At 38.1% G+C, this 26,061-nt stretch overlaps 5 protein-coding genes and 3 non-coding genes across 12 annotated transcripts in view; all 8 read left to right on the top strand.

The window, feature by feature from the left end:
- Positions 1 to 3,193, top strand: part of LOC117790178 (glutamate-gated chloride channel) — a 35,727-nt gene extending 32,534 nt beyond the window's left edge. For 2 of the 5 annotated variants that reach the window (XM_034629502.1, XM_034629499.1), the window contains 3 exons: positions 535 to 641; positions 1,831 to 1,955; positions 3,085 to 3,193. In XM_034629502.1, coding sequence (XP_034485393.1) covers positions 535 to 641; positions 1,831 to 1,955; positions 3,085 to 3,193 — 341 coding nt within the window. Of the gene's footprint in view, positions 1 to 534; positions 642 to 1,796; positions 1,956 to 3,072 lie in introns of all 5 variants that reach the window. The other 3 variants (XM_034629500.1, XM_034629498.1, XM_034629501.1) reach the window with 2 other exon arrangements.
- Positions 3,194 to 7,919: 4,726 nt separating this feature from the next.
- On the top strand, positions 7,920 to 9,676 carry LOC117791533 (luciferin 4-monooxygenase). Its single transcript, XM_034631322.1, has 2 exons — positions 7,920 to 8,587; positions 8,648 to 9,676. Exons 1-2 carry the CDS (start codon positions 7,920 to 7,922, stop codon positions 9,621 to 9,623), a joined length of 1,644 nt encoding a protein of 547 aa, XP_034487213.1. The 3' UTR covers positions 9,624 to 9,676.
- Positions 9,677 to 10,533: 857 nt separating this feature from the next.
- Positions 10,534 to 12,335, top strand: LOC117791959 (4-coumarate--CoA ligase 1-like). Its single transcript, XM_034631901.1, has 3 exons — positions 10,534 to 10,702; positions 10,756 to 11,267; positions 11,333 to 12,335. The coding sequence occupies exons 1-3, from the start codon at positions 10,559 to 10,561 to the stop codon at positions 12,288 to 12,290; spliced, it is 1,614 nt and encodes a 537-aa protein (XP_034487792.1). The 5' UTR covers positions 10,534 to 10,558; the 3' UTR covers positions 12,291 to 12,335.
- Positions 12,336 to 13,688: 1,353 nt separating this feature from the next.
- On the top strand, positions 13,689 to 15,491 carry LOC117792203 (4-coumarate--CoA ligase 1-like). Its single transcript, XM_034632243.1, has 3 exons — positions 13,689 to 13,857; positions 13,911 to 14,422; positions 14,489 to 15,491. Exons 1-3 carry the CDS (start codon positions 13,714 to 13,716, stop codon positions 15,441 to 15,443), a joined length of 1,611 nt encoding a protein of 536 aa, XP_034488134.1. The 5' UTR covers positions 13,689 to 13,713; the 3' UTR covers positions 15,444 to 15,491.
- Positions 15,492 to 16,476: 985 nt separating this feature from the next.
- On the top strand, positions 16,477 to 18,823 carry LOC117790464 (4-coumarate--CoA ligase 3). Its single transcript, XM_034629919.1, has 4 exons — positions 16,477 to 16,677; positions 16,743 to 17,137; positions 17,191 to 17,307; positions 17,370 to 18,823. Exons 1-4 carry the CDS (start codon positions 16,534 to 16,536, stop codon positions 18,340 to 18,342), a joined length of 1,629 nt encoding a protein of 542 aa, XP_034485810.1. The 5' UTR covers positions 16,477 to 16,533; the 3' UTR covers positions 18,343 to 18,823.
- A 4,526-nt stretch (positions 18,824 to 23,349) lies between these two features.
- On the top strand, positions 23,350 to 23,422 carry Trnav-cac. Its single transcript has one exon. It is a non-coding gene; the product is annotated as a tRNA-Val (tRNA).
- A 718-nt stretch (positions 23,423 to 24,140) lies between these two features.
- Trnav-cac lies at positions 24,141 to 24,213 on the top strand. Its single transcript has one exon. It is a non-coding gene; the product is annotated as a tRNA-Val (tRNA).
- Positions 24,214 to 24,460: 247 nt separating this feature from the next.
- Positions 24,461 to 24,533, top strand: Trnaa-agc. The gene has a single exon. It is a non-coding gene; the product is annotated as a tRNA-Ala (tRNA).
- The last annotated feature ends 1,528 nt before the right edge of the window (positions 24,534 to 26,061 follow it).

Below are 26,061 nucleotides of genomic sequence, written 5' to 3'. Positions count from 1 at the left end.
ACAAAATTACAAATTGGACCAATGTTTCAACAAATATATTGACAAATTTTCCATTTGATTTTATTTATCATAACATTTTCTATTTACTTTGCCGATGTCTATGCTTGTACATAAACTGAACATTTGTTACATTTCTGTGTTTAACACATAATAATTTATAATTTTGATTAAAACACAAACCCAACTCAACTGAATCTCTAACAAAAACTCATGCACTTGATTAAAAATTTTTGATTTTGAAAACACTTTAAACGGTTTAATGTTTCTGTATGTGTGACTATCTATCTCTGTCTCTCTTTCTTTCTCTCACTCGCTGTCTCTGTCGCTATCTAACTGTATAACTGTATAAATATGTGCTATGCATCTTAACTAAACAAATCTGAAAACAATTACAAACTTAATTAAACTTAACTGTAAATTACATCAAAACCAAAAACAATTGCAATGTCTATCGACTTTCAAAATTTTTGTGGAACAAATAAATTCTTGTCCAAAATCTTCTACCACATGCAACATATACGGATCGGGCCGCAGACATGCATAAGGAGAATATGAAAAAGAAACGTCGCGATTTGGAGCAGGCCAGTTTAGATGCCGCTTCAGATCTGCTCGATACAGATAGCAATGCAACATTTGCAATGGTACTTACCTTTCAATTATATATTAATACATTTTTCACAAACAGATCCAACTTCATTACTAGCAGTAGACTGGGATAACATTACAGAAATGTAGCTAAATACATGAAAACTACTTACAGAAAAAAGATAGATTTCGTATTTGTATAGGTTCGCTTATATTACTATCGAATTGCCAATAATTAAATAGCTATAAGATTATGATAGTGGAGTAACCTAGTCATCCTTTACCAAGGAAGTATACGCTTGATAGAAGAGGATCAGATATAACAACATTTGAACTATAATAAAGACATTAATGCCAAGTTTAAAATATTCACAGAAGCTGGAGTTCTTGATAGATATATTACCAACATACTGAACAGAAAGTATGTATGAGTATTGCTGTAGAGAAGCAGGTTTTATAGTTAAAAACGAAGTATTTATAGAAATCTAAACACTTACGAAAGATTAGTATCCGTCTCGAAAAGTCATAAGTCATATAGTCAAAAAGAAGGTATTTATAGAAATCTAAACAGTTCAACAAAATTTGAGAATGTGTCAATAGTCATTAAAAAAAACAAATCTTTTCTTTTTATTACCAACTCAAATTGGCTATTGCAAAATGTTTATGATAAAACTATTAAAACAACTATTTCCTTTTATATTTGCCTCTTTTTATTAAACAAAAAAAAAACAATACAAAAATACAAACGCACACCCACACTTGAACACACACACACACACACGTTGAAAAAAAACAAACGTAAAATTGAAATAACTTTTTTTCAAACGTGCAATACCACAAAAAACTAACCAAAATCAAACCACATATAAACCAACTCAATCTCAACCTGATACACATCCAACAATCAACTCCAACTCCAACTTCAACTCGAAAACCATCAACCAAACATCGCTGCTGCTGGCACTCAACCAACCAAATTGATTCAACCGACTGGAATTAAATGAAAAATTGCAACGAAATTAAATGAAATTACGCACATGCCATTGCCACCGCCATTGCCATTTCCATCGCCATCGCCATTGCCATCGCCATTGCCATTGCTATTGCCATTACCATTTTCCGTTGCCATTTTGTAATCGTGCCGTGGTGCGATTGTTGCCTGCGACTCTACCCCTCATTGCATCAACTACAATCAAAATTCCATCTCAAACGGCATCGCAATATTCACGTGGTGGCGGTCTCCAGAAACCGCTGGTGCGTCATCCCGGTGATCCGCTGGCTCTGGAGAAGCTGCGCCAATGCGAGGTGCATATGCAGCCACCGAAACGTCCAAGCTGCTGTAAGACTTGGCTATCCAAGTTCCCCACCAGGTAACAGTGCCACACCGTTTGGCCTTAGTATTCAATCTAGTTGTTTATCGTAGTAGTTGATGGATTTCCTTTTTGATGTTGTGAATATGTATATCTCTGTCTCTCTCTATCTATATCTAAACTCTTGTTGAATTTTTGCTAATTAACTAATTAACTAACTAACTAACTAACAAACAGTACTAACAGTAATTGAAATCCTCCAATTGGATCTCTTACTCGTACACGTATTCGTATTCGTACTTGTTATTAAAGACAACCCGAATCAGTTGCGTCTGCTTTGCTGCTTGCCATCGTTTTTGCTCGCTGTCTTTTGTTTCATATGCTTGCCAAATGATTTGCATCTGGCCCGAATGTCCAGTCAAGTAAATGTAAAGATTTAATTTCATTAATGCTTTCTGCTAATAACACTGTGCAACAAAATGCTTTAACAAAACTCAAGTATACATTTTCCTGCCCTAAACAGCTAAAGTGTATGTAAATTTAAAGTCAGCATTACAAACAGTCAAACAGTAAGATTTAAGTATTCTTTGAAATCGACCTTTGATGAATCCAACTATGTAAATAATGGTTTTAGAAAAGTTCAAGCATACTTTAAGGCGATTTGATTAAATCTATTCTTCTGAAGCAACTGAAAAGTCATTTACATATCTAATAAATGAATATAATAATGGAATTCAAAACAATATAACAGAAATAAATGAAAACAAGTATATTTGAGATATTGCTAAGAAATGTTGCAACAGTTAAAAATTTACAGTGAAAGGTTCTTTTATGTACTTTGCTTTCTGTTGATTTGTTTGTTTTAAACAACTTTTTCGTTGTAGTCTTTGAAAAATGATAATCCTTTTAGTACCGAACCGCATTCCAATTCCATACTACCCTCTAGTTAACCGATTCGCCTTTGTTCTTAATAGTATTTCACTCCATAAATTTCACATTCTTTTAAGTTTCTCGCACATAGCTGATATCCTTTAAATTTAAAACAAACAAAAAGAAATAAAAATCAAAGTAAAATTGTTAAAAGGCCACACAGAAAAACAAAACAAATCACAAATCAAAAAGCCAATCTCTAGATGATCCATTAATGTGTTTTGTACTTGTTGAATATTTATCCAAGACAATGTTCTAGATCGAAGAGAATCGATGTTATCTCACGGATCACATTCCCGCTGGTCTTTGCGCTCTTCAATCTGGTCTACTGGAGCACATATCTCTTCAGGGAGGAGGATGATGAGTAAATGCCGTTACCAATTTACAAATTACTTTATATAGAAATCGATGGCACTACGACACTAAAAAATGTACTAACCTATTCTCTTTTATTTCTACTTTCATTTACAACTTCTACCCTTATTTGAAAATTGTGTTTGCGATTCGATTTGTTGGCTTGATTTTCGCATATGATTTTTGATTCCAATTATTTGACTCCAAAAAGGACCTTCTAAAGCGCGTCCCTGATAACAAAAGGCTATGTAGAATCCAACATGAAAATATTAATATGCGTTAACGCACACACGCACATTCATACATGCGAGAGTGTGTATTTTGTATATTGATGCAGTAAACGCTTTGCTTAATCAAATGGGGCAAGCAAATCCACTATACACAATACAAAAGAAACAGATATTAACTAACTGTAAGTTAAATAGATCGAGTACGACTGCATAGTAGATAACAAAAATTGAAAAACAAAAAAGCATAAAACGAAGAAAATTTGTGTATTTTAAAATAGAAAATATTATCAAGACGATTTGATAACGATTTAAAAACGCTTGCTCTTTCGATTTGGTTTTAATTCTCGAACTTGTTATAATATTAATAAAAATTAAATTAATTATTTTAGAAATTAATCCAGACAAGTTTTGTTCATAATAGTTTACTTTCCGAAACAAATTAATATTAATTTGTACTTAAAAGTTGATAAGTTAGTTGTAAAAAGTCGAAGTTTGTAAATATTTCATACAATAAGTTTTAAGACAAACTAGTTTATATACAATTCGAATTCTAAAATGACAAACGAAAGTGTGTAGATAAATTTAAGTTTAGACATACTAATAAGGTAACAACAACAAACAACAGCAACGACAACTACAAACTATTAAATCCTAGGCAAATTCAATTATGTTCACAATCGAATTAAAAATAAAACTAAAAACATAACATGTTTTGATGTTTTGTTTATTGAATTCATATTTCAAGCACACACAGCACAAGACAAAACGAGTTTTCTACTTTTTACACCATTCAGGGGTAAATTTATTCGTGCAATTAATTTTGAAAAAAAAGGAAGTGTAAGAGTGACACTCAAAACAAACCTGATAAAAATTAGTGAAATTTGAATTGGTACTTTTGTAAGGGCACTGAAGATATTTCTTTTATCTTACTTTTATTATTCTAACATACATAACATTTTTGCAAATGTTACAATTCGGCATAGGCAAAAAACAATCTAGTTATTTTTCTGGACCTGGTGGGTATTGCAAGTATTTTTTACTATTGACATGCCTAGTGTAATTTTTTGCTTGTTTTCAATTTTAGCAATTTCAACTAGTGGAAAATTTAATTCATGTAGTTATTTAAATACATTTTAATAAATATTGTACGACAAATAAAACCATTGCAATTTTTTGTTTTACTATTTTGCTTTACTTCTTTTATTATATTCTTAGTAATATATATATTTAAATAGAATAACCAGTCATCAAATAATCTACGGCAACGTGGCATAAGAAGAAAGACAAATTATAAATAAATTTAAACAAGGATTCGAACTTATGCTTCTTATGCTCGAAGCCAAGTAACATAGTTATTTTCTTTAAGTATTCGTAGTCTTATAATTAATGAACAAAAACCTAAAACCGATTAACAGACAATACAAATAGAATATCATTCAATAATCCACAATTCAAAACATAATGAAAACCAGTGAAGCACATCCATAATAATAAGTTGAATCCTTAGATTCTTTTGTTATTAAGTGCCTTTTTGTATGAGGAGTGAGTCCTGCAGTTAACAAGAGTTGTTTGTCTGCCCTGCCAACCCCGTTACTACAGCTCGAAATTTCTTCTTTTTAGCCGTTTTCGACCTTTTACTCGTAATCAAAATGCCAAATCCATATCTAAGCATTAACCGTACTCGACATTCGGTATTGAACAAATAATAAAAACTGAATTCTACATAGCAATATCACAGTAACAACTATTAAAAAAAAGACAAACAAAAAACGTAAATTTCCTAAAATACCAAAAAAAAAAAACAGGAAGTATTATTTTGTAGTTTTACCTTAAATAATTATTTTTATTATATTCAGCTTGTTTCTACTTTTTTACTTTATCCAATTTATTCAATATAATTCAATAATATGCTTTAACTCATATTTTCGCTTAGATTTTCAAATACAAACATAAAGGTAAGATAAATATAAAAAAAAAAATATGAAAATATAAAATTAGAAAATCAAATCAAAATCAATGATAACACGCACCCACATAATTATTGTCACTAAGAACACCTCAAATGGAAAGGAAATTAATGTTGTAAAATTCGTGCCAAGCAAGATAAAATTTAAAAACCAAAAAAACCTAAGAGAAAATAATTTACTGATAAATACGAGTGTATAAGTATATAGAAATTGGACGCAAATCTAGTTGTATTGTATATGAAGCTATAGCTATTGAACATACAGGGTTTTAAATGTGAGCAAATAAGTAGCAGATGTCTGGGCGATCAATGAAGGCCTCGTAGCAGCCAAATGTTGGGTATGATGTTGTTTGATATGTGTTAATTAATGTTGATTGTAAACGTATCTATGTATTTACCAAATGGAACACTAAATGAATACCAAAAAACACGTAGCTTAGGACATCATAAATAAAAATTAAAAATAAAAGAAGCAGAAGCTGAAGCAGAAGAAAATGAATTGCAGCAATGAGCGATAATCTCAATAAGTTGGCCCATTGTTCAGTTCAACACGAAATATCTTAGAACTAGATCAATACTTGGCATAGGTTGTGTGCTGCCTTCAGTTGCCGATCGTTCATCAATTTGGTCAATTATCATTTAGGCAGAAAGTTGTTTAGCAGCGTCAGTCCAAAAACGTTTTCAATGTAAATAGTTTCTAAATGAAAAATATGAAATAAATAAATGTCATACGTATCTTATACGGTAATTAGGTATAAAAAGTGCACAACTTCTAGATGCGTTCCAAAAAGACTTACAAGTTTTGAGTAAATGAACTAACAGAAATTTAACACTTAAACTTAAACATTTAACGTGAAAATGTAGCACATAAGTTAACATATGTGTAGTTAGGTTAAGTCACTGTAACAACATCAACAAATGGATGTTGCTTTACGCGTTCAGATAGAATAGTCAAAACATTACTAATATTAATACTATATACTAAACGTCAACACCAAACCTAATCCATTTTGCATTCACAGTCAAATACACTCACACCAACTACTTACTTACACACTCTCACACATAGTGTTTCAGTCACAATAAACTTAAACTAATTATAAATAAAATTGCACGAATTGAGAAGGCGAAGAAACAAGTGAAAATAAATAGATAAAAATGGAAATATAACTTTCTAAATCATAACACATATCTTCAAGCAAAAGGGGCCTCAATTCTGTTCATTCTTAACAATCAAAACTTCAATTATAGTTTCTTCTAGTGAACACATATTGTAAATAAAGATCAGCAAACGCCGCAAATCCCCTTACTTTATAGAGTTAATAAGTGGACTCACACACACACACATCCACACACACACAACTGAAAACCAAAATAGTTAAAAATTTAGCTGAGATCAAATTAAATCATCACATAATAAATGAATAGGTCATGCGTTGAAATGTGAAACTTACACAAGAACAATTTGCTGTAGTGCAACCCAATGGGAAAATAAATCCAAAAATAACGCCAACTAAAAACAATTCGAAAATAACAAAACGGCAACATTTTTATGCATAAGTGAAATTTAGTAAAATAAATATACAAAATAGTTGAGATAATTGTTGTATCGCCATCACACGAACAAATAAACAAAATAAAAATGTGTAAAACCCCAGAATAAAATGTTTGTGAAATGTTTATAACTGAAAATGAAGCAAAACAAAGAGAAAAGAACGGAAAAAAAGAAAGATACTCAACATGGCATGTTTAAATAAAAACCAAAATTTAATATGTACGTTTTTGAGAAGTGTTTTCTTATTGGGATTGTGACAACTCTAAAATTAATAAATTGCTGCCATTTTAATTGAAGGTCCGTTAACAGTAAGCGACTGCTTATTTGGCAAGCAGTTCATGCGTATATAGCAACCAGCTATTGTAAGCAGGCTAGTAAACAGTTAACATGGGTTTCTTCTATTTTTGAAAAATAACATATGTTAGTTACCAGACACGGACTGCTTACTGAAGACAGTCGTAAGCAGTGCCCGCATATGTACCAATCAGATATTGTAAGAAGTATAAAGAAATTTTCAAGAATTGTGGCGCGCAATTTAAATTTTCTTTAGCTTTCTAGAAATGGTTTTGCAAAAAATGTACCATTTAAACAAAAATTTGCAACAATTTTAAATTTCCAGCTATGTTCTCCATTAAAAAGTTGGAAACACTGGCTAAATTGTTTACATAGATTACTCAATATTCTAGCGATAATTAACGACCTCCCACAACACGGCTCACACCAGAAATGCTGCGTCATGCAACATCGAATAGAGATAGTACCAGTAAAGGGGGGAGGGGCTGGAAAACAACAGACACTTTAGCCTTACAAATTGCCGACTAATTTTCGTTGTACCTATAGATAGCATCGATAATCGGGGAAACGATCGCGTGTCTCATGCATTGGGATTTATCAGTTTCAGTTATGTCAAGATCAGCGGGAAGTAGTGGCAGTTTGGCTGACCTTTAAATAGAACTCGACCGCCAACCAGATGCATCAGAAGCAGCAGAATGTTGGACTTGAATGGAAACCCGGCGACAAGCTACAATTCCGAGCATAAAATCTGGTCCGGGGCCAGTGAACAAAGTTTCTACAACGATGACCTAACTATTGGTCAGATTATCTTCAGGCGGCTTCAATCTGAACCCCTGCGAATCTTTCAGATTTCGCATAGCGAGAACACACGTTTGACCCGTTCCCAGATGCTCCAGAATGCAGTCAAGGTAAGCATTTATCTGCGACAACAGGGATTCAAGCAGGAGACACATACTGTGGGTATCCTGGCGAGGAATTCAACGCATCTGGCCGCATTGGCCTATGGCTGTATGTTCAATGGAACTCCCTTTCATGCTGTTAATTTCAATGTGGACGAGCATACGATATGCCATCTCTTTGGTATTACCAAGCCAAGGATTATTTGCTGCGATGCTCAGGACTACGATAAGATGGTGAATATAGCCAGGACACTGGGAACGAAGATCTTAACAGTCGATGGCAGTATAGCAAATGTTGCAAGCATACTTGATGTATTCCAAACAACGTTGATAGACAACTACAAGCCGGAAAGCTTTGACAAGGGCACAGATCGCATATTGGCCATACTCTGCTCCTCTGGCACAACGGGTACGCCAAAAGCAGTAACCATTTCGAATAGCCGTAAGATATTTGAATCTCAAAGGTAGCACACCAGCCAGTTATTCCATTTGAGTCATAATCACTTAAGTTTTACATTCACCAGCTATCTCAGCCCAGATGACGTACAGTATGCTCCCAGTACGCTGGACTGGCTGACGGGTCTGATCAGTCTCGTAACGGCGGCTGTTTACGGCACTGTGCGTCTCATTTCCAAGGATCCCTTTAGTCCCGCCCACTTTACAACAATGTGTGAGCAGCAGAGCATAAGCTGGACCTTGTTAGCCGCCTCACATATTGCCATGCTGGCCAATTGCCCAAGTGCCAATGCCGCCCAGTTACGCAGTCTACGGCATCTTCTTTTCGCCGGCGGACACACTCTGGTGCCCACGCTGCAGAAGATGCAGTCGTATCTGCGCGGAGTGGGAATCCTTCGGAATGCCTATGGCATGACGGAGCTGGGTACCTGCATCTCCTGCAATTACAGCACTCACACAAAGCCCAAGTCGGTGGGTCGCCTCATGGCCAACATTCGCATGCGGGTGGTAAGCGACACTGGAAAGTCCTTGGGACCCAATCAGCTGGGTGAGCTCTACTGTCACAATGGGCAACACTGGAGTGGGTACTATGGAAATGCCAAGGCTACAATGGAGATGCAGGACTCGGAGGGTTGGTTTCACACCGGCGATCTGGGCTACTTCGATGAGGACAATTATCTTCACGTCGTGGAGCGCAAAAAGGATATGCTCAAATTTCTGGGCATGATGTACTATCCACACGAGATCGAGGAAGTGATCGCCCAAATGCCCGAAGTGGCCGAAGTTTGCGTCTTTGGCATTTGGAACGAGACCGAAGGCGATGCTGCAGCTGCTTCAGTGGTCCCTAAGCCAGGAGGTCAACTCGATGCCTCTCAAGTGCTGCACTTTGTGTCTCAACACATGACCGTCAACTATAAGCAGTTACATGGAGGGGCTCAGATTGTGCCACATTTGGCCAAGAGCGCCAATGGCAAGGTAAATCGAAAAGCCGTAAAGGAAAACTATCTAAAGGCAGCTAAGCAATTAAACACACCTGATTCATAGGACTTTTTCCTTTAATTAATTACACTCGTTACCCCCATAAACTTTGTTGTTATTGTGATTAAGCATGCGTCTAGTAGATTCTGAACAATCTATCGAAATAAACATATTTTCTATCTCCAAGCTTTTACTCTTTACAAGCGACGCAAAGTTTATTGAGTTATCTCAGCGGAGAACTCGTGAATGTCCCCAAAAAGTTACAAATAATGTAATCACACCAATGTCTTCAGACAAAGCTTCTTCTTAAACGATAAGCATGGAAATTTTGCACTGTTCGTAATGATAATATACAACAACAAAAAACATGTAATAAAAGTGACTTGGACATTTACCACTTGAATCTGTAGCAACAAATAAGATAAACATGAGGACCGTTGATCTTCAAAAGTAAAAACAATTTCATAAATTCAGGGTTTGATTACAAGTATGTACCAATTAATACTTGGCGCTACTTATTACTTACTCATTACATATTACAACAAAATAATACAAATAATTCTCCCTGAAAGAATTTGAACGATTCCTAATATCAGTGGGTTGATGAGATTTGAAGTTAAATGTTTAATGAGCTTTTATCCTCCCAGTTTATAGCATTAAATTAATATTAACTTTATAGCAAAAGTTAAATGCAATGTGCAGTCTTATCAATATAATTAAATGCATATAAAATGATCCTCACAATTTGCAATCACCCCTCAACCCCTCCCCCACCCTACATGATTCAATATAAGAGAGTGACTATGAACGCGATCTGAATTGCATGACAATTGATATATTATACTACATATTTATAAGCAAGCTTGTTACTGGAAAATGCGGAGAGTATAGAATATGTATGTACGTTATCTGAGATTCGCAAGCAGATACGCTGCGGGTATAAAAGCAAACGGGATTGATTGCGATTCAGCACTTAACAAAAGTAACTTGTTGCAATCAGAATGGGCTTCAAACCAGAATATACCTACGATGCTGAAGAAAAGATTTGGTGTGGCTTGCCATATCGTGAGTACTACGCACCGGATCTATCTATTGGCGAAATTATTTTCCAAGAAATGAAACGTCATCCAAAACTCACAGCTCAAGTAAGTAATCGGTGGGTCTTGACCATGAGATTCTACAAATGATTCCCTCACAGATTTCAGCCACTGAAAACACAGTGCTAACCCGTGAGGAACTTCATTTGAACTCGATGCGGGTGGCAAGCTTCATGAGGAGATTAGGCATGGTCCAGTCGGATATCGTGGGAATCATGGCGAGAAATACGACGCATATATTTGCCGTGGTCTATGGCTGTTTTTTCAACGGCATCGCCTTTCACTCACTCAACATCAGCTACGAGGAGTCGACTACTGAGAAGCTGTTCAACATTACGAAACCACGTCTAATATTCTGTGACGGCGAGGAATACGAGAAAGTTAAATCAGCGACTGCCGATCTAAATGTTATGATCGTTACAATGCGTAATCATCATAAGGACTCCATAAGTATTGAGGAAGTGCTGGCTACACCTGTCCAAGACGACTTTACGCCTTCCCGCCTGGATCACGGCATTGATCAGACCCTGGCCATACTCTGCTCCTCAGGAACGACGGGTACGCCCAAGGCGGTGACCATTACGAACAGTCGCAAGATCTTAAACACCAGCACGTAAGACAGGATAACTATATGCATATCCTAACGAGTTTTCACAGCTCCTTTAATTATCCTTGCAGTCAATTGACAGTCGATGATGTTCAGTATACACATAGCACCTTGGATTGGATATCAGGACTTCTGACAGCAGTTTCTACTGGTGTGTACAGCACCACAAGGATTATCGCCGACAATCCCTTTGATCCAGTGCGCCTCCTGCGTGTCATTGAACAATATAAAGTCACATGGCTTGTTCAGGCTCCGTCCCACTTGGCGATGATGGCCAATTGTAAGGAATTCGAGCAAGCCAATCTGCACAGCATTCGAGCTTACCTTTACGGAGGAGGTCGTTGCTCCGTTGAAGCTCAACATCGTGTTAGGAGCAGTCTAAGATCAGACTGCATGCATATGGCATACGGCCTTACGGAAGCAGGAACTATGGTTTCTATGAACTGGAACTTTGATGAGAAACCTAATTCGGTTGGACGTATCGCTGAGGGCTTTATGCTAAAGATACTTAACGAAGAACGTGAGAGCTTAGGCCCAAACGAGGTGGGAGAGATTTGTGTCAATAATGGTCAATATTGGGCAGGATATTTCGGAAATCCGGAGGAGTCGCAGAAAATGCGTGACTCTAAACTTTGGTTTCACACTGGCGACTTGGGATATATGGATGATGATGGTTTCCTCTTCATAGTAGAACGTAAAAAGGATATGCTCAAGTACCAGAACATCATGTATTACCCGAGCGATGTCGAAGAAATCATTTCTAAGATGCCGGAAGTTTCCGAGGTCTGTGTTTTTGGCATCTGGAATCAATTTAACGGCGACGAAGCAGCCGCCGCTGTAGTCAAGAAAGTCGGTTCTCAAATAGAGGCTCAGGATATAGTGGATTATGTCGAGAGTCACACTGACGCTAAGTACAAGCAATTGCATGGAGGTGTTATTATTGTGGACGATTTAATTCGCAGCGCTAACGGAAAAACAAATCGCCAAGCTACAAAAGCGCATTTCCTCGACATTAAGGATAGAAAATAAATCATTTTTTTGAAGTTAAATCAATAAATATGTCATTACAATTACTCTTGTTTGCCTCAACAAACTTTCGCTTGTAGACACACTTACTTAAATACACACGATAAATTAAAGAATACACGATAATAAAAAAACGTTCATCACCAAAAAAAAAAAGCGTTCTGTCTTAAAAACTGATCTGCCCATAGAATTTATTGTGCCTAATATGTTACTCAAGCGCTGATATCAAAGTGTTCATCAAACCAGATAGACGGACATGGCTATATTGTTTGTGTTGTTAATGTTGATCAAAAATATATATACTGTATAATGTCAGAGATGCCTCCCTCCGTCTCAAGGCATTGTGCCGAATTTGATTTGGGCTCTAAAAAACAATTATAATTCAGGAAAATAGAAATGTCCGATTATTATTATAGAATTTAAATTTTAAAATTCCTTTCCCATCTGCACATAACTGGTCAGTACCAATATTAATAGTGTGGATCTAGTGACACACATAATATGTACTCGATTTCCGATCTGCCTTGTTTATTTCATCAAATTCGAACAATAAGTACTGTTGAACTGCCAGAGAACTATGCTACTATCAAAACTACATTCGAGAAGCACAACTTGGATGGCTAATTTGACAACGACGATCTGAGATTTTCGTCAAATGAATTAAACATTTATTAATTCTATTTTTTTTAATTTTGTGATCTCTAAAGTAGAAAAGTAAAGTCTAAATTCTAAACTTTTACTGTTTACAAGCGACTCAAAGTTCATTGAGTTATCTCAACGGAGAACTCGTGAATGTCCCCAAAAAGTTACATAGATTGTAATCACACCAATGTCTCTTGATAAGCATGGAAAATTTGCACTGTTTGTAATGATAATATACCTCGGCAAAATACATATCATAAAAATGACTTGGACATTAACCTGTTAAATCTGCTGCATCAGCTAAGATAACCATGATGTCAGTTGATCTTTACGTACTGATAAGAATTTCATCAGTTAACTATAAATAAAATATGAAAATATTCAACACCTAGAAATTTAGATGTTTGATCGAAACTGAAGAAAGCAGGTCTTGCGCTGTTTGATTTCAGACCAGTTTACTACATAAAGAATACTAGAGTTTGCAAATAATTACATGTATTTTGTGTAATCTACTCAATTGGCATTCACGTGAGACCCCTTAACCCCGCAACAAGTATCAAAACTGCCAAGTCACTGTGAACGCGATCTGAATTGCATTCAGTATAAAAGCGCTCTCAGATTAAGCTTACATATATATAAACAAGTTTGTAGCTAGAAAATACGGAGAGTATACAATTTGTATGTACGCTATCTTAGATTAGCAAGCAAGTTACATTCCAGATATAAAAGCCAACGGAATTCATTGCAATTCAGCACTCGACAAAAGTAGCTTGTTGCAATCAGAATGGGCTTTAAACCAGAAAACACCTACGATGCGGAAGAAAAGATTTGGTGTGGCTCGCCATATCGTGAGTACTACGCGCCGGATCTATCTATTGGCGAAATTATTTTCCAAGAAATGAAACGTCATCCGAAACTCACAGCTCAAGTAAGTAATCGGTGGGTCTTGACCATCAGATTCTACAAATGATTCCCTCACAGATTTCAGCCACTGAAAACACAGTGCTAACCCGTGAGGAACTTCATTTGAACTCGATGCGGGTGGCAAGCTTCATGAGGAGATTGGGCATGGTCCAGTCGGATATTGTGGGAATCATGGCGAGAAATACGACGCATATATTTGCCGTGGTCTATGGCTGTTTCTTCAACGGCATCGCCTTTCACTCACTCAACATCAGCTACGAGGAGTCGACTACTGAGAAGCTGTTCAACATTACGAAACCACGTATAGTATTCTGTGACGGCGAGGAATACGAGAAAGTTAAGTCAGCGACTGCCGATCTAAATGTTATGATCGTTACAATGCGTAATCATCATAAGGACTCCATAAGTATTGAGGAAGTGCTGGCTACACCTGTCCAAGACGACTTTACGCCTTCCCGCCTGGATCACGGCAATGATCAGACCCTGGCCATACTCTGCTCCTCAGGAACGACGGGTACGCCCAAGGCGGTAACCATTACCAACCATCGCAAGATCTTCAGCACCTGCACGTGAGTCAAAACATCCTACATCTCATTAAAAATGCCTTCTCACTTTTTAATTAATTATCCCCACAGTCATTTGACAGTCGATGATGTTCAGTATACACACAGCACTCTGGATTGGGTGACAGGACTCATGACCACCATCACCTCGGGTGTGTACAGCACTACACGGATTATCGCCGACAATCTGTTTGATCCAGTGCGTCTCTTAAGTGTCATTGAACAATATAAGGTCACTTGGCTGCTGCAGGCTCCATCCCACATGGCGATGTTGGTCAATTGTAAGGAATTCGAGCAAGCCAATTTGCACAGCATTCGATACTATCTATACGGGGGAGGTCATTGCTCCGTAGAAGTCCAGAACCGAATAAGGAACAGTCTGTTATCCGACTGTCTGCACATGGTGTACGCTTTTACTGAAGTGGGACCCATTTCCATGAACAGAAACTTTGACGAGAAACCGAACTCGACTGGCCGTTTGTTGGGCGGAATCAAGCTGAAGATAATTAACGAAAAGCTCGAAACGCTAGGACCGAATGAGGTTGGCGAGGTGTGCGTTTACAATGGTCAATATTGGGCCGGATATTACGGAAACCCGGAGGAGTCACAGAAAATACGCGACACTAATCTGTGGTTTCACAGTGGTGACTTAGGATATATGGACAACGACGGTTTTCTCTACTTGGTAGATCGCAAAAAGGATATGCTGAAGTACCAGAACATCATGTATTACCCGGGCGATATCGAAGAAATCGTTTCTAAAATGCCGGAAGTTTCCGAGGTCTGTGTCTTTGGCATCTGGAATCAATTTAACGGCGACGAAGCAGCCGCCGCTGTAGTCAAGAAAGTTGGTTCTCAAATAGAGGCTCAGGATATAGTGGATTATGTGAAAAGTCACACTGACGCTAAGTACAAGCAATTGCACGGTGGTGTTATAATTGTGGACGATTTAATTCGCAGCGCTAACGGAAAAACAAATCGCCAAGCTACAAAGGCGCATTTCCTCGACATTAAGGATAGAAAATAAAGCATTAAATAAAATTCTATAAATAAAGTATATATGATGATACAAATACTCTTGACTGTCTCTACGGGAATTCTCTATAAGATTTTCATACATGTTATCCTGCTTATATACCCAAACAAATGATCAAGCTACATCACAAAAAGTTGCTGTGGTATGGTCACAAAATGAAGCTTTTTATAATTAGCCTACTTGTATTTTTTTTTTTCATATATTGCCAACCAGTTTAAAAGGACAAGATACTTATCACTCGGATGCAAAAAATGAGAAAATTGTTTAATAAGATACTAATAATAATATTTGCTAATCTGTCAAATAGAGTCAAGAAATAGATTAGCTATCTAACATGTTAAGATATTAAAATGCGGCCCTTAAAGTGAATTGAATCTAAGCGAAATAATTATTATTTTAATCTCAAATTTAATAGCGTAATAAAAACAGCTATTAGTGTCGCCATTGATGTGCAGCGGCAAAAATTTGAAATAATATTAAGAACTGCTTGAATAAACTATTTGCGGATCCCAGCTGTGTGTGCTTGTGTGTGACCACTCTAGCGACAGAAAATGGAACTACTACTGTACACTGCTTGAGCAAGGGTCTCTGTGTACTGCTTATATGCACTGCTTGCGAGTTTCATGACAGTTAGACAACTCTCGTGTTGATCATTCAAACAAAGGTTCGTAGCAAATAAAAATAAGTAAATGCTTGCACAATGTTAAACTATTTATTTATGATATTTATATATAAATGTACAAGTTTTTAAATCAAGCATTGATACATTGATTTATTGATAGACAGCTCTGTAAAGAAATCCAAGTCAAGGCCATCATATCGTTCAATTATCATCGTTTGCTATCAGCTGGACAATCTAGTATAGCTTTGGGTTGGGCTTATCTCTAAGGTTGCTTATCTACAGAGCTTTTGGCTTGAATGTGTGATAAGTGACGTTTGCTAACCGTTTGGAAGGGTAACGTGTAACGGGTAACTGATAAGTGACCTGCCAAGCTGTTGGCCACGCATCAGTCGCCAGTTGCTGAACAACTTGCGCGACGCTTGGACCCGTAAAAACCGACGACCCTTATCAGTTGCCAACATGGAAGGCGGACCCACCACACAGTTCGATAAATATACAAAAATATGGAGTGGACCAAGGCCGGCGCATTTCTTTGACGCCGATTGTTCAATTGGCAAAATACTGTTTGCCTTTATGCGCAATCATCCAGCAAGTCTATGCCAGGTAGAATTATCTTTATGGATTATCGAAACTTCAGCGAAATTACTTTGTTATTTAATTGATTGCAGATTTCCGATACGGAGGGCACCGCATTAACGAATGGTGAGGCGATCAGCTTTGCCATACGCATTGCCCAGCATTTGAAGGCTCTGGGTCTGAGGCAGGATGATGTGGTTGGCATTGCTGGGACCAACACCACCTATTTGATGCCGTTGGTTTTGGGTTGCCTGCTCAATGGCACGCCATTTCATGCGGTTAGCCCTTGGCATGATGAGGCCACATTTAAGCATTTGTTTTGCATCACTCGACCGAGGCTTATTTTCTGTGATGGCTCCGTCTACGAGAGACTCGGCGTTGTTGCTAAAATGCTTAAGGCTCCGGTGTATACGCTCAAGGATCATCGATTGCAGCTGTCACGCATCGAGGATCTATTGGAGCCCACCAAGACTGAGCTGTATTATGTGTGAGTAGCAGTGGCAGCCAATTTAAACCACTCGATAACCCAGTTCCTTGCAGACCTGAACCACTCATGCTGGGCGGTGATCAAACAGTGGCCATACTCTGCACCTCCGGCACAACGGGTCTTCCCAAGGCAGTTTGCATCTCGAACTCCGCTTGTCTCTTTGATTTCGGGTAATTTAACTATTGAGAATAGATATATACAACTTGGCAATGACTTACTTACCCATTTACAGCTTTGTTACCGGTCAGGATGTGTTGCTTTCATTCAGCACCATCGACTGGTCGCCGGGTCTGTTCAACATGCTCTTCAGCTGCTGCCACGGCTCGACGCGGGTCATCAGTGATCGCGCCTATACGCCGGAATACATGCTCCAGCTGATCGAGAGGTACAAGGTGACGTTGCTGACCTTGGTTCCCCAGCAGGTTGCGTCGCTACTGAAGGCACCTACGCTCAGCCAGAACAGATTGAACAGCGTGCGATTCATTAGCATCGGTGGAGGAAACTGCTATGTGGCCAATCTGCTGAAGCTGCAGGAGTATCTATTGAATGGACAAATGTCTTATGGCTATGCGTTGACTGAATGCGGTGGGGTGGCAGCAAATATGGGCGTGGCAAAGCCCTCATCGGTGGGCCGAATTGTGCCTGGCGTGAAAGTGAAAATACTTGATGATGCCGGACGCAGTTTGAGCCATGGCGAAACGGGTGAGATTTTGGTGCATAATAGCAAAGTGTGGAATGGCTATTACGGCAATCCAAACGAATCGAAGCACATACAGGACTACCAGGGTTGGTTTCATACCGGTGACATGGGCTACTTTGACAATGAGAACTTCTTGCACATTGTCGAGCGTAAAAGGGACATGCTTCGCTTCCATGGCGCCCAATACTGTCCCTACGAGCTGGAGCAGGTCATTGCCGAGCTACCCGATGTCATCGAGGCCTGCGTCTTTGGCCTGTGGAACGAGGTCGATGGTGATCCCGCTGCTGCCGCCGTTGTAAAAATACCCGGCAGTCGCCTCACCGAAATGGACATTGTTGAGTATGTGGCGAAGCGTCTGGTTGTCACCCACAAGCAGCTCCATTGCGGCGTCTTCTTTCTCCCCGAGCTGCCCAAGACGGGCAGTGGAAAAGTCCTACGCCAACAGGCACGTGACCAGGCACTGGGCAAAAAGTGGTCCGACTATCGCAATGGACATGGACGCTAAGAATTTCCACTTAGATTTAAGTTCTTACTATTAGGCATTTAGTTATTTAGATGACTCACACATTCCAGTATTCACAAATTGATTGAATGATTGCTATTGTGGTTGTTGTTGTACTGCCAAAACAGAAAAAAATAATGAAACGAATCGGAAACCGGCCAAAAGTTTTTTTAGATAATCGAAAGCATTTATTTTGGCTTTGTTTTTGGCATTATCGTACGCTTATCTAAAAGAAATGATTACCTGCCAGCATATACATTAGGGTGCACCGATTTTTTATTTCACAAAAATTCGTAATCTACGGCACCCTACGGCACTTATGTGGAACGAGGGCGACTTAAAAAGTTTAGCAATATAAACAAACTGTCTTAGCCAAAATATCTATTGAAGTGAATGCTAAATAATATTGAGTCTTCACCTTAAACTTGACTTTATATGTATAATTGTAAATAATTATAATAAATGTAATTGAAGCCACTTAAAACCTGATTTTATCAAATTGCCCACAGATCATGCTTTAAAGCATTTGAAACTGTGTTAACTTTTTTATTATTATAATTATTATTTAATAGCAATCAAATTCAAACTGCTATCTTTTGCAGCTGATAATAAAGATACGATATATATTTAAATTAAATTATCTTTTCATATATAAAAATATACTAACAAAATATTTAATGCAGACCTGCTTATAAATTACTTTTAAAAATTGAAAAATTAAAAAAAAAAAAAATGTTCAATATAGATTACTTGAAAGCATCTCTTTTCCAACTTACTTAGCTTACTTAACTCTAATTATTAGCCGCATTCCAGTTCAATAACCCTTTTACCTAAGATTAGAAGGGGGACGCAAAACTACTCGTATGTAATGTATTTGATTGACAGCCAAGCCAAGTTGCACTTTGTACGTGATCTTGTCAGCATTGCAATTGGATACTTTGCTGGATCTCCCTTTTCTTCTGCCGAGTGAATCATGGGCAATGCTTGGGTGCAATGCCCAAAAATAAACTCAAATTGTTTGGTTGCTGTGGGCACTTAAGACCAAAATGAAATGATTGCATTTTGGGCTGCAGCACGATCACAAGGATCGTTGCATTGATAATGATCTCTTAAGCTGATTGACAGTCAAGAGCATTCGTTGTTGCTGTTTTCAATGTCAAGTTCAATGAAATACGATCTTGTGAAATGTATGATATGTATATTTTTGGGGCATTAAGATATATTTGTCACTGATCATGCCTCCCTTCCTAATGATGATGATGCTGACGATGATGATCGTGGTATGCGGTATACCATCTCAGGCATATCAAATATGCAGGAAGTGCAAGGCGTAGTCAATTGCATTAGTCTCGGGACGCCAGCAATGGAGCAAGATCAACAGCAACATTTCAAAGCTGCCTGGCGCCAACTTGGTTAACGTGGCTTAAACCTGGCTTGATCTGATCTTGATCAGCGCTCGACAGCGACTCTAATTGTCATGCAAATACCAATTATCATTTGTCAGTAATAATGTGTCCATGGGTAATTAAATGCCTACGCTGTGTTTTCTTTGAATGATTTCTGATCAGAGATCACGGATCGCATATCTCATTTTCCATATCTCAGATCTCAAATCTATTCTGAAGCCGAACTGATTAATTCATTAGCAACTGTCGACCAGTTTGTCAGTCGTACAGTCGTTATTAATTGCCTAGAAAATACTTTTCGCTTTATATATAAAAATAAAAAATGTTGTTATCGCTATTTACGAATACTTAAGACTTATTTATGCCAGTCAGGGTTGCCTGTTGCTGTTTGAAGGATTGTTTAATTAGTTTTAACATTTGCATATGTCAAAGCAATGGACCCCCCGCCCAGCTGTTGTCTACCCCTTTCTCTCGTTGCACTCAAAGCCACTTAACAACTGCCAGACTAAATCTAAGCCATGCACAAGAAAAATCCTATTAAGTCATCTAATGCAGCGTCTCATTGCAGAAAGTGCAGGCCAGGGAACAACAAAGGAAATAAGTCATTAATGCTGACAATAAAATACCCTATCTATGACTCTCAACTTAATATTTATTATTGATCTTAGAAATTCAAGCTAACAACGTCAATTTCGAATTTGTTAAATATATAATGGCAAATATTTACAACAAAATTCTTAAACAGTGTAATAAATGTCTTAGGTCTACTTTTTTCCATGTAACTGTACTTATTGGCTTATGTCGATTGGCAAAGATATTTCAGGGCATTCGGGAAGTTTTTTAATGGCAAGTAAAATTGGAGTATATAATTTAATAGTTATTAAATATAGATTATTTCATAGCCAAAGAATTTACTGAGATGAAAAATGAATTTAAGCGAAGATAATACGGAACAAAATCCTTTACATTTTATTTGTAGAAGACTCATTTTATAATGATATTTATTTTATTATATTTCATAGAAATAAACTAATTTCTTTCGATTTTTGTTAACCAATTAACCAAAACTAAGCGATTGGGAGACCACCTCTCATGCTAAGGAAAATGACATGACAACTTTCAAGTTATCAGAATACCCCACAATACCCTGCAATAAGTTTTGACACATTACCATTGACATGGGAGCAGCGTTCAAACGCCGAGAACACAATTTATGGCGCTTAAATTGCAGTCATGCGCATGAGCGGCAATTGCTAACAAGATCAACGTCTGTTCATCACCCCTCACTCTCCCCCTTGAACCATACGATAAGCTGGAACCCCTTGATACATATACGACTAATGCGACTGCGGCTTTGGGCGGATGTTTGGTGTCAAAACACGCGCAGTGGAAGACCTCATCTTCAGCGTTTTCCCTGGAATTTCAGATGGAATAAGGCCGGCCGGTCAGGGATCCTTCGGCCGGCTCCGAGTACGGGTACGGGTGTGGGAATAGGTATGGGTAGCGAGTTGGTTTAATTTATGTTAGCGACGTGTTTCCCACTCAATCGATCGTGTCGGGCTGTAAAAATAGAGTCGAAACTCGTTGCTCGGGCTGCTATTGCTGCTTTTATCAATTTGTGTTCATTTCTAAGCACGAATCGGCCAGCATAGATCATAAAATGCAACCCCCGGCCATGGTCAATGGTAAGGAAACAAGAGCAACAGCTAAAAAATTTACATAATTACTCGTACCGCTGGCGGTGCTTTTATGAGAGCCGAACGAACGTGTCAAAATGAAAAGTGTTGCATGATTAGCGCGTAAATAACGCGGCCGAAGCATAAATCTCAGCAGCGAGTGGAGTCGACTCCATCCACCGCAGCAGCGGTTGTGGCAAGATAATCAAATAAATGTACCGATTAATAAAGATGAAGATGCTAGAAGACACCAGAGACACAGGCCGAAAGAAAAAGAGAGATAGCTCCAATGAAGATCGATTGGGCTGCTGATGGGCCGCAATTCAGACAGGGACAGGGACAGAAACAGCGAGCGCAACTTCATCTGGATGCAGTGGCTCATGTCTGGTGTGGCCAGCTGTTTTGGTTCGACTGGCGCCTGCAGCGGGAGAGCGAGCGCGAATTTTCACTGAGGACGCCGCCGCCGCCCGTTGTGGGAGGTGTGAAATATGGAGAGAGGCGGCAGCAGCATCAATATCATCATCAGCATCACCATCAGCATCAGCAACAACAGCAATAGCAGCTGTGTTAACGTTGGCAACATGTTGCTGCCTGCCACATGGATGTGTATGGCCAGCGGGCCAACATGACACATTGCTGTAGCATAACTTGGTCAATAATAAGCGACAACAGCAACAACTGTGGACAAGTGATATGCGGATGCCTTGTGGCCAAGATGAAACCGGCTAACTTGTTGCTCATATCTCAGATTTTGCGATAGACACAATTCTTAACACGTCGCCCGCAGGCCCACAAAAACAAAAACAAAAAAAACTTGTTAAGAGCAAAATGTTGTTAGCCAAACTGCAATCACTTGGCTCTTCTAAAGTATTTTAGCGGTTTCATATTACCGTTGCACTCGCAGTACCAACCTGATCCCATACCCAACACTCGGGTCAAGGTCTAACCCAATGAACATGGTGCCAACTTTCATTGAGACCAATGCCACAGAAGAATTCTCTCCCATCCCGTGGCATCGTCTGTTGCATGCGACACACAAATTAGTTTTCCATGTTCTCTTGTCAATTGTATCGCCAGTTGAATTCGTTGTGGGTGTCCACTTCTATTTTAGAACTGAAATTTAAATGCCAAGTGATTGTACCTTATCAAACACCGCCGCACACGTAATTTGCAATCGATTTTGGCAAGAGTAATACTAATTGTTTATTTTACCTTTACTACTTGTGTTGCTCTTTCTTCTCCTTTTATTTTCTTGGGTACGCAGCATTCTGCCCTTGTACGGTCTGCAGATAAGCCACTGAAGAAGGCGGCTATCAGCAATTAGTTAATGGGCCAATGGCGCTATAAAACGATTAATACTACATAAATTTTAGCTTTTAGAAAATGTTTTTTAACTTAAGTCTTTGAACCTTACTTACTTTCACTTACCTTAATATTTAATAAGACAAACAAAGCTAAAGTGGCAAAGTGTACTAACTACATATATTATTTTTAATAAATTGAAGAGCTTGGCATCCCTGTTAAAATTTTGTTAAAATGTTCAAGTATTCATAGGTTTTGCAATTATAAATTGTGCAATTAAAAATCCCACATGCGTGTTGCGTTCATCTGCAATGTTTTCACTAGTTCAAGTTCAAAGACCTCAAAAACAAGTTCAAGAACTAATGAACGCCAAGGCGGCCCGGCCGTCTGTCTCAATGGCCGCCGAGTTGTCTAGTCGTCTTTCTAACACAAACACTTTTACTCGCTTATCGCAATGCCCATAAATAAAGCTCGCGTCTATTAACGTTGTCATTAATTTTCCTATTTGGGAAATATGCAAATTAAACACTGATTAATTGCATCCAAGAAAAAGTGAATCGTTTTCGATATCTATGCAATGTCGCCGTAAGTTACGACTTGAATTTTATGCCGGTCGACCGTCAGGTGTTTCCGTAGTGTAGCGGTTATCACGTGTGCTTCACACGCACAAGGTCCCCGGTTCGAACCCGGGCGGGAACAAGACATTCTTTTTTTACTGTGCATATTATTTTTTTTTTTCGATTAAGGCAGAGATGTTAAAGTACACCCATGTACACATGTAAATATTTTGCATGGCTAATAATCAAGTTCATGCGTGAGGAGGCAAGTTTCACGCAAGCTCGGTGTTGCAGTCGCAACAGCATCAGCGCAAATGCATATATATGTATATGTACGTACATGTACGATGCATGCACATTTTATACGTTTTTAATGAGTCTTGTTTAACGATCATTAAGGTGTGTTATATTTATAAACATTCAACCCTCGGCACGCACCTATTTCCACTGTTTAACGACCCGACAATGTCAGCCCCTTCATGACTTCCCAGTCCTGACACTTTTATGATTCTCATTTATTGACCCATGTTTGTATGTCTTTTATTGCTCAGCACTCTCTCAACGCATGCCACCCATAGAGGAAGCGAATTGTTCTATTGAATCCTTTGGAATTGTAGAAAGTAGTATTAAAACTTTATAGATTTAGTTGATGGATATAACATTGAAATTAACAACATATTAAAGTACCTCCGTGCATTTTATATACATACATTCATATAAAGATGCAAGTATGTATATGAAAAGAAAATACGAGTACATATACTGAGTTTTGGGTCATTTATCCCTTCAGAGTTCACATATTCATGTAGTCTACTTTCACTGCTTAAAGTCATTGTCAGTTGGTGAATCCTGTCATGCAGGTTTCCGTAGTGTAGTGGTTATCACGTGTGCTTCACACGCACAAGGTCCCCGGTTCGAACCCGGGCGGGAACAATTCTTTTGTATATTTTGTAAAATTTTATATTAAGGTTTAACAGTTAACAGTTGCCTCTATAATGAACAACGTGAAAGACTTTGTTGGATTAATTCCATAAACACATCTAGCTCTAGAATTTGTTAGCATTAAAAAGCTTAAATGCTGCTCAAGCAGCTAAAAGCTTTTTGCAGTCTTTTCGATGGGCTCGACTACTCTATAGTGGGAATTCACTTAACATGCAACTAAGCTATTAGATTGTCACAAGGGGATGTAGCTCAGATGGTAGAGCGCTCGCTTAGCATGTGAGAGGTACGGGGATCGATGCCCCGCATCTCCAGAGGATTTTTTTTTTCATTTTTATTTTATTAAGTACTAGTTGAATGACTTTTGATTGACAAGCTGTCTAAAAATTTGTGACACTTGTGCACTGGAACTGTCCAATTATTTATTAAAGCTGCAAAAATGACTGTCTAAGTTGTTACTCAATTTCACTGTAACTTTCACACGCTTTCATTTCCCTTCTATGTTATGCAATCGGGTTTTGAGATTCTTCATTAGCTAGTTTCTTCCCGGCTGTGCACCCATCAGTTAAAGCAGGAAGAATAAATGGAGCTGGGGCAGATGTCGACACAGCTAATCCAATTAAGCATATTCATCATATTCACGCAAATGCAGGCCATGAACTAGAAATGCAACAAAATACCGCCGAGAGGAGGGTAGAAAGGCAGAGAGTGGTCTGGGGTGTTCGAATACACTGAAAACTGCTGACATTTCCGTTATGTTGAGCTAATTGAAATCTATTCAATTAAACTTTACTGAATTGTCTTCGAAAATATTAAAAATCCTAGTCAAAGCATTAATTTGCTGTATGACTTAATACTTCATAAGAATAAATCCTAAAATCATCATAGCTAATCTTAAATATCTACTTGAGGTTCGCTTTCTATCAATTGCCATTGGCAATGGATTTGACACTGACATTCAGCAAAACACAGAGAACCAGATGTAATTGGGGAGTAAAAACGTAGATGTTTTGCGTTGTTTTAAATTTTTGTTTGTGATTAAGTCGGAACGGTGTATTCTCTATACGTCACGTAGACAGCGAAAACACTCATGCATAAAATGGAAATCAATTGTTGTTGTATGTCGTACTCAAATGACTACAAATCTGTGCAAAACGAAATTTAAACTGCAAAATCAATTCAGGTATCATAAACAATCGATTGCAGACTTTTACTGATTTGTAGAATGATCTTACTTATGTAAGAACAGAATGATCTTACATAAGTCGAAGAAGAAACAACTCTAATAGAAAGCTTTTCTTTTATTATAATTATAACATAGAAAAAGGCTTGCTACAGGAAATTTCGCTTGACTTCAACTCTAACTAGTATGATTCAATTTAACAGTTATCTAATCTAAAGGTCGTCTCGCAAGTCAACTAAAATGTGATTATAACCGTTACAAATCAGATCTATCAATCTACCATAACAAACATTTCCCAACACAGGAAAAAGCTCAATGAGCTTCTCGGCAAAATTCCAATTAGAATTAATGGCAACGGACGCACACGATCAGCTGACGCGATTACCGCAAAAGTGAAAGGTAAATAAAAACAACGTCAACGGCAGCGCCAGCAACCGGCGATTCTCTTTTAGACTTCCACTTGCTTCTAATCTGCCGTCACAATTAAAAACTGACAGCTCTGATATGAGATAATTGTGAAATGGTGAGAAAGAGAGAGAACGGCTGACAGGGTGTGTAGGAGAGATCAGGCGCCGTCACTATGATCATCAGATTACTTGATAAGCGTTAACAAAATTTCGGGCGAACACGAGATACGAACGGAAAGTGCGCGTGCCGAG

The sequence above is a fragment of the Drosophila innubila genome (assembly GCF_004354385.1).
Source record: "Drosophila innubila isolate TH190305 chromosome 3R unlocalized genomic scaffold, UK_Dinn_1.0 2_E_3R, whole genome shotgun sequence".
In the NCBI taxonomy this organism is placed as follows: Eukaryota; Metazoa; Arthropoda; class Insecta; order Diptera; family Drosophilidae; genus Drosophila; species Drosophila innubila.
Note: the sequence above shows the minus strand (reverse complement) of the source record. Positions and strands in the feature narration are given on the sequence as shown.

Coding starts and splice junctions, on each gene's coding strand:
- LOC117791533 (XM_034631322.1), top strand. CDS start 7,920: ATGTTGGACTTGAATGGAAACCCGGCGACAAGCTACAATTCCGAGCAT. Junction 8,588..8,647: donor AAGATATTTGAATCTCAAAG/GTAGCACACCAG, acceptor TACATTCACCAG/CTATCTCAGCCCAGATGACG.
- LOC117791959 (XM_034631901.1), top strand. CDS start 10,559: ATGGGCTTCAAACCAGAATATACCTACGATGCTGAAGAAAAGATTTGG. Junction 10,703..10,755: donor ATCCAAAACTCACAGCTCAA/GTAAGTAATCGG, acceptor ATTCCCTCACAG/ATTTCAGCCACTGAAAACAC. Junction 11,268..11,332: donor AAGATCTTAAACACCAGCAC/GTAAGACAGGAT, acceptor TTATCCTTGCAG/TCAATTGACAGTCGATGATG.
- LOC117790464 (XM_034629919.1), top strand. CDS start 16,534: ATGGAAGGCGGACCCACCACACAGTTCGATAAATATACAAAAATATGG. Junction 17,138..17,190: donor AAGACTGAGCTGTATTATGT/GTGAGTAGCAGT, acceptor AGTTCCTTGCAG/ACCTGAACCACTCATGCTGG. Junction 17,308..17,369: donor GCTTGTCTCTTTGATTTCGG/GTAATTTAACTA, acceptor ACCCATTTACAG/CTTTGTTACCGGTCAGGATG.
- LOC117792203 (XM_034632243.1), top strand. CDS start 13,714: ATGGGCTTTAAACCAGAAAACACCTACGATGCGGAAGAAAAGATTTGG. Junction 13,858..13,910: donor ATCCGAAACTCACAGCTCAA/GTAAGTAATCGG, acceptor ATTCCCTCACAG/ATTTCAGCCACTGAAAACAC. Junction 14,423..14,488: donor AAGATCTTCAGCACCTGCAC/GTGAGTCAAAAC, acceptor TTATCCCCACAG/TCATTTGACAGTCGATGATG.